This window comes from Myotis davidii, unplaced genomic scaffold, assembly GCF_000327345.1.
Source record: "Myotis davidii unplaced genomic scaffold, ASM32734v1 scaffold1334, whole genome shotgun sequence".
Taxonomy (NCBI): domain Eukaryota; kingdom Metazoa; phylum Chordata; class Mammalia; order Chiroptera; family Vespertilionidae; genus Myotis; species Myotis davidii.
In genome coordinates this window covers 231,244-238,681 of record NW_006285046.1, presented here as the reverse complement: position 1 = coordinate 238,681, position 7,438 = coordinate 231,244, and the positions used below count along the sequence as shown (strand labels likewise).

At 58.3% G+C, this 7,438-nt stretch overlaps 1 protein-coding gene across 2 annotated transcripts in view; it reads right to left on the bottom strand.

Annotated features, from left to right (window-relative positions):
- Positions 1-6,153, bottom strand: part of CCDC64B (coiled-coil domain containing 64B) — a 7,562-nt gene extending 1,409 nt beyond the window's left edge. The window contains exons 1-5 of one of the 2 annotated variants that reach the window (XM_015558541.1): positions 6,065-6,153; positions 4,507-4,801; positions 1,264-1,479; positions 1,018-1,134; positions 765-905 (exon numbers count right to left, since the gene is read on the bottom strand). In XM_015558541.1, the coding sequence (XP_015414027.1) occupies positions 765-905; positions 1,018-1,134; positions 1,264-1,479; positions 4,507-4,788 (756 nt within the window). In that variant the 5' untranslated portion in view covers positions 4,789-4,801; positions 6,065-6,153. Of the gene's footprint in view, positions 1-764; positions 912-1,017; positions 1,135-1,263; positions 1,480-1,736; positions 2,423-4,506; positions 4,802-6,064 lie in introns of those variants that run through there. The other variant, XM_015558542.1, reaches the window with a different exon arrangement.
- Between the last annotated feature and the right edge of the window lie 1,285 nt (positions 6,154-7,438).

Here is a 7,438-nt window from a genome sequence, read left to right as displayed (position 1 = left end):
CCATAGAGGGCGCCGGCGTGCCGCGGAGGACCAGGCAGCCCCGCGCGTCTCCGCATCCCAGCTATAGGTGCCTGCCCCCCCACTCCTGGGTCTCCAGGCGGCAATTGGGTGGTGCACTTCCCCTTACCAATTTCCTCCCCTATAAATCAGGGTGCGGATAGGCGCCTGGGTTTTACAGTTTTCCATCGCCTTCCCTCCAGCCACACCCCATAAACTTCTCAGAGAGCCGGGCCCTGTCTTTGATCAGTCAGTCTTCTAACTGCTATCATCCAGCATTGCCTGAGCCTTCCTGCTAAGCCAGCAGTGCTGGGCTCAGTGCCTCACACCCCCAACAGAGCTCTATCTATTCCATTACTATCCCATCCCACCGCTTGGGAAACAGGCTGGGTATTTCACAATAGAAGAAGAGATCCTGGGATAAGAACCCAGAAAATCTGACCCTGAAGCGCTGCCTCTTTTCATTCCCTTTTCGCCATCTCTACCGCCTCAGACCTGGTCCATGTCCCCGTCATCTCTGGCCTGAGCTCTAGCCTCAACCTCTTCCAGACCTCCCAGCTGCTTGGTTCTGATGCATTCTAGGAGTGTGCCACCCCTGCTTAATTCCCTTCCATGGCCCCACTTGTCCTTGGGCTAATGCTTATGCTCTCGTGGCCCCGCTGCTGGGCTCCCATTGACCCAGCTCTGGCCTCATCTCCCGGGAAGACCTGAGACAGTGGCCAAGGCCCCAGCTGGATGCACCCACACACCTCAACCCCACTGGTCACCTCCAAGCTGTGCTCCCGCCTCTCTCGCCGCAGTAGCAGCAGCTCCTCGTGGGTTGCCTGTAGCCTGCCCTGGCCCTTCTCCACCTCCTCACGCAGCCCTCGGATCTGGGCCTCCAGGTCCTGTCGGCGACTCTGCAGCATCTGGTTCTAGGGAAAGGCCTTAGAGCTGGAGGGGAGGTGCTGGGCTAGCTCCCGATGGCCCCTAGCCCAGCTTTCCTGGCTCCACACGCCCCCAGCCCTAGCTGGCACTCACCTCCCCCTGCAGACTTTCCAGTCGTGTCCTCAGCTCTGCCCTGGCCAGGGCCTGGGCCTGGCACTGTCCCCGAAGGCCATCTAGTTCCTTCTGAAGCCCCTGCTCAGTCTGGGAGGCCTGGTGGTGGTGGTTGGGGGCGAGAGGGGAATGGGGGAGCCCTCAGGTGGCCGAAGCCTCAACACCCATCCCAGGGCACCCGCCCCCCAACTGGGACCCAGGAACCTGGATGGGTTAGGGCTGTCCCACCTGGGCCAACTGCTGGCTGAGCCGCAGGTTCTGCTCGCTGAGTTCCCTGAGGGCCTGGGCTCGCTCTCGCCCACTGTCCTGCTGCTCCGAGCGTTGTTCTCCAAGCTGGGCCCGCAGGGCCTCCACGTCCCCCTCCAGCTCCACAGCCCTGGCCTCCCACTCAGCTCCCCGTGCGGCCAGGCCCCGGCGGAGCTCGTGATTCTCCTGCTGCAGCCGCTGTGGGGCCAGAACAGAAGGTCAGAGAGAGGGAGAGATGAGACGAACAAACACGAGAGCCCCAGACTGAGAAACAGACCTAAAGAGTTTGAGGGAGTCTGAGACAGGGAGGGAGCAGGCAGAGAGCAAAAGGCAGATTCAGAGAAAAGGAGAGCAGGGTGGGGCACAGTAGAGAGAAGTTTCCAGGCCCGACAGGAGGGGCTGCCCCCCCCCCCGCCCCTCCGGCCATGAGGTGGGGCTCCCTGATGCCCACTCACCTCTGGCTGCTGCCTGGACTTCTGGACCCGATGTTGCAGGCGCCGTTTCTGGCGCCTGAGTCTGGCAGAATTTAAGCCCCGGCCCATGGTCTCACACAACTAGGGGCTCTGGAGGTTGAGCTTCAGCACAGCCTCTGCTCAGTCCCTCTCCCCCAGCTCCTCCCCGCCAGCTCCCTCTAATTAACCCTGGCCAGCCCCTCCTGGGCCCCACGCCTCTGCCCGCCCTCTCCCAAACCTGTCCAGCGAGTGGGAGGGCAAGCCTGGCACACCCAGATACCCAGCGTGGGGAGGCAGGCAAGTCAGCCCCACGCTCTAATTATCGAAGCGGGAAAGTGATGCCAGCTACAGTGGCTACAGTTATTAGCAGTACTCCTGCCAGGCCGCGTGCTGCTTCATTCAATCCACTAGAGTTAGAATCGTTAACGTCCTCCTTGTACAAACGAGAACATAGGCTCCGAGAGGGAAAGATGCCTTGCCAAGGACACACAGTGAATTAGTGGAGCAGGGACCCCAACCCAGGTAGCGGGGGTTTTTAACCCAACACTGTGGGGGCAACACTTCTCTAGGATTAAGCCCACAGGATTGGGGTCCAATGGTCTTGGCTGGTGCTCAGCTCTGCTGCTGCTTTGTGGTCAGGCAAGTCCCTTAATATCACCATGTCCCATCCATTCATCCATCCACCCATCCATCCATCCATCCATCCACCCATCCATCAATCCATCCATCCATCCATCCCACTCCCTCCCCTCTATTTCCAGACGCCTGGCCTGCCTGCCTGTGTCCAAATAACTGGTCTGCACGGTTGATCTGGTTGCTGTGGGCAGTGGTCTCAGCGGCTGTGGCCTGCTTTCATGCATGAGGACATGCAGACTGCAGTGGGATCCTCTTCAGCACATCTGGATGCTGCCGCTGCTGGTCCAGATGTGGGGCCTGTCTGAGCCAAACTGGCCTCTGGGCTGGGCGGTTCAGGCTTATGATCGCCACCTGCTGGTCAAGTCCTTTTGCTGGTTCTGGGGCCAGACTTGTCTCTAGACAGGTGTATGTATGTACAGGGGCACAGGTGAATGTGAATCAGTCTGGCTGCCAGTTCCATTGTGATATTAATCCATCCATCCATCCATCCATCCACCCATCCATCCACCCATCCATCCACCCATCCATCCACCCATCCACCCATCCATCCACCCATCCATCCATCCATCCATCCATCCACCCATCCATCCAATATTGCCTGAGCTCCTCCCGTTCTGGGGCCTGGCTGTCGGCAGGAAGCCAGAGCACAGCGCTCCCTGCCTCAAACAGCTGCGTCCAGAGGTCTTAGGCAGACAGACACATGCGTGAACTAGGTGTTTTGGAGGGACAGTAAGGGCTGTAGAGAAACCCTGGAAATAATGAAGAGCAGGGTAGGGTGGAGGCTCCCCAGGTAGGAAGTGATGTTTGAATGGACTCCTGCAGGGCAAGAAGGAAGAGGGCTAAAGGCAAGGAACAGTAAGTGCAAAGGCCCCGAGGGAACCAACTCGGGCTACTCAAGGAACTGAAAAGAGTCACCCCCCCCCCGCCCCCCTGCAGTAGGAGGGGTGGTAAGCTGAGCTCAGGTTGGGGAAGCCGCCCATGAGCACTTTTAGGCTCTGGTGAGGAGTTTCGATTTCAGTCTAAACGTGATGAAGAACCTTTGGGAGAATCTGAGCACGGACTGGAATGATCTGATTTGTAATTTTTGAAGCTCCCTCTGGCTGCCCCATAGGCAGTGGGCTCCAGGGAGCAAGAGGAGAAGCTGGGAACCGGTGAAGAGGTGGCTGCTGTGTCTGGGGCAGAGACAATCGAGGCTGTGACCAGATGGGAGGCTGCAGAAATGGTGAGGGGGCAGCCTCCCGATCCTGTTTAGAAGAAGAATCAATAGGGCTTGCAGGCGTGGTAGAGGAGGTCATGGAGTTGCTCAGGGTCTGGTCCTGAGGTGGGAAGCTGGGGTGGGGACAGTGGGTGATGGGTCATAATGGAGAGTGCCACTTATGTGGAGAGGTGCAGGGAGGTAGCTACTCAGGTTGGGCTCGGGGCAGCCGTTGGGGCTGATGACATAATCCCGGAGTCAGGGGTGCCCAGGGTGTTCAGGGGCCAGATGTGACCCTAGCTGTACCATGTGACAGTGTGGCTGACAACAGAAGCTGGGCAGAGGAAGGAATTGCTCCTACCGTAAAGGTGGAGCGAGAATTGACAGAGAGGATGATGCATGGAAAGAGCTTAGCCTAGAGCCAGGCGGGGAGTGGGAAGGGATTCCCAGGAACTTGGCTGGGGTTGCTCTATACCAGGGGTCCTCAAACTACGGCCCGCGGGCCACATGCAAATACAAATATTGTATTTGTTCCCGTTTTGTTTTTTTACTTCAAAATAAGATATGTACAGTGTGCATAGGAATTTGTTCATAGTTTTTTTTTTTTTTTAAACAATACTCCGGCCCTCCAACGGCCTGAGGGACAGTGAACTGGCCCCCTGTTTAAAAAGTTTGAGGATCCCTGCTCTATACTACTGAGGAGGTGGACCCAAGATTCAGAGAGGGCCAGCCGCTTGCCCCGGGTCACACAGTCAGGCCGGGGGGTCTGATTCCAGGTCCTGACTTGTCCTCAGAGCCCATGTTCAAACAACACCGCCAGGGGGACTGGGCCCAGCCCCGAATTATTCCCGAAGCACCCCCCTGCCTGGCTTTCCACCCCTGCTCACCTGCCCTCCATCTGCCCACCCTGCCCCCTGCCTGCCACCCCTGCTGCCCGCTCACTTCCTCACGCTCCGAGTGCTGGGCGCTGAGCGTCTCCAGCTGCCGCTGCAGCTCCTCGTTGCGCTCCAGAAGCATCTTGCCGAGTTCTGCAGCCAACAGCAAGTCTTTCTCCTTCTGCTGCAGCTGCAGGGCCAGATCCTCGGGCTCCTGGGGCCCTGGGCCCCCTCCCAGGAACGAGTCCCGCCGCTCCAGCACGAAGGGGAAGAAGCCCTCGTCACAGCTGGGGGAGGTGCCGCCGGAGAGCAGCCCCACCGGGAAGCTTGGCCCTTCTGGGGAGTTCATGGTGCCGCAGTGTCTGGGGGGACAGGTAGGTCTGTGGCACGGGTGGCGGCAGGACACTCTACCCTGCAGCCTGGGGCTTGACAGCTCTCCCCACCCCCCCAAGACCTGGCCCTCCCTTAATTCTTCACCTGTCCACCGGCCCTCCCAGTCTTTCAGGCAGGGCCTCCCTGTACCATGAAGGGTTAATGACCCGTGTCTGGGCCACTCAGCTCAGTTAATGTCCCCAGGGTAAACTGAGGCAGGGAGAAGCAGGAAATGAATGGGCTGCCTTCTGCCTCTAGCAGACATTCTCTGCCCCCGGCTTGTCCCAGTGCCAACACTCCCTGCCTCCCTCTTCCTAGATTCCAGATGGATTCTGGTTCCGAGCCTCTCACGGTCCCGGAGACTTCCCCAGAACCCAGGTTCCACGGGACGAAGGACTCAGGGGCGAGTCCAGACCCTTTTCCTTCCAAGAATACAGGGCCTTGGGAACGGAGGTGTCCTGACCCTCGGCCCCCAGCAATCCAGCCCCTCCTCTTCCAGGAGCCCAGGTGCCCACCCAGCTCCGGGGGACTCAGGTGCCCGCCCAGGTGTCCTGGCCCCGTTCTCCCGTGTTCTCAGGAGTCAGGTGTTTGGCTCCTCACCGCTCAGAACTCGGGTGCCCAGACGCTCAGCCGTCTCTCTGGAGTGTAGGCACCAGCCCTGCTCCCCAGGCCCGGGCAGGGCGAGGTAACAGGTTGTGCCAGCCACACTGCCCTGCCAATCCTGGTTCCTGTTTACTCCCCAGCGCGCCGCTGGGGACAGGCGCTGGCGGCACTCCCCTAGGGCCTCCCAGGGCCCAGCAGTTCAGGGCTCCAGAGGGAGGGGACACAGGGGGCTTCCCTGGGGTAACCCCCAACACACACCCCTGTCCCTCCCTCTACTCCCCTCACCAGGCGTCCCAGCCCAGGGATCCCAGCAGTCCCAGGCCAGCTGCCCTCAGGCTGCACCCGGGGTCTCCCTGGCATGGCCCCCGCAGCCCGGCCTGCTCTGGGGATTCCGGGGCGCCCCTTCCTCCCTCCCCGTACCTCAACCCAGGCGGCAGGGCCCAGAATCCCTCGAACCCCCAGCCCAGGTGTCAGGGGTGGGAAGCCCAGCCACCGCCTTCCTTGCAGCCTGCGCCCTGTGCTTCCCGGGCCCGGGAGTCCGGCCGGTGCCTCCAGCCCCCAGCCAACCACACCAGCCCGCCCCGGCGCTGTCCAGCCTGAAGCTCGGAGGACCCCGGTCCCCCGGTCCTCAGCGCCCCCTAGGCTCTCACCCGACGATGCCTGGATCCCGCCGAGACCCCTGCCGTCCGATCCCTTCTTCCGGAGGCGGCGCCAGGTGCACAGGTGTGGGGCGGTGCCGTGGGCGGGGCTGGGGCGCCCCCTGGTGACCAGAATGGCCAGGCGGGGCCCAAGGAAAGTCACCTCAACCCAGGTTAGAGGCACTGACCATCTTGCTCCTGTCAGGAACAACAGGGCCCCTTAATTGAGCACCTACTGTGTGCAGACTCTGCGCTGAGCATCCATGTCAGCTCCTTTCCCCTCACAACTGCCCTGTGGGATAGAAAAGAATTTGTTTATATATTTTTATTTATTTTTCAATTACAGTTGACATGCACTATTATATTAGTTGTACATAGTGATTTAGATACCTTACCAAGTGTTCCCTCCGGTAATTCTATTCCCCACCTGGCAACACTCATAGTAGTTACAATATTATTGACTATGCCCCCTACGCTGTACTTTATTTACATCCCCGTGACTATTTTTACTTTATTATTATTATTATTATTATTAAACAAGGCCACCAAAAATTTGGTTGCCTCCCATGACTATATATATATAGGAATTGAACCCAGGACCCTTCTGTCCACAGGCTGATGCTCTATCTACTGAGCCAAACTGGCAAGGGCTCCCACGACTATTTTTAAAACAAATGTGTGTGTTTTTGCCCAGCCAGTGTGGCTCAGTGGTTGAGTGTTGACCTATGAGCCAGGAGGTCACGGTTCGATTTCCAGTCAGGGCACATGCCCGGGTTTTAGGCTCGATCCCCAGGGTGAGGCATGCAGGAGGCGGCCCACCAATGATTCTCTCTCATTATAGATGTTTCTCTCTCTTCCTCCCCCTCCCTTCTTCTCTGAAATTATTAAAAATATCTTTTAAATAAATGTTTTTATTGATTTTAGAGAGAGAGAGGAAGGGGAAGGGAGAAACATCAATGTTGATCGACTGGTTGCCTCCTGCACACCCCCTGCCAGGGATCAAGTCCAAAACCCCGACACGTGCCCTGATCAGGAATTGTACCTGCGGCCTCTTGTGCATGGGTTAACGCTTAACCACCGAGCCACATGCTGGGCATTTTTTTTAATTATTAAAAGTATGTTTTTATTGATTTTAGAGAGAGAAGAAAGGAGAGAGAAAGAGAGATAGAAACATCAATCAGTTGCCTCCTATACACCTGCCATTGAGGATCAATCCTGCAAGCCAGACATGTGCCCTGACAGGGAATTGAATCGGTGACCTCCTGGGACAATGCTCAACCACTGAGCCACACCGGCCAGGGCTCTCTGATTGCTGGGGTCCGACCCCAGCAGGTCCAGGGGTCCCCAAAGGTGTGGACGGAGTCGGCAAGTAAAGATTATGTAGCT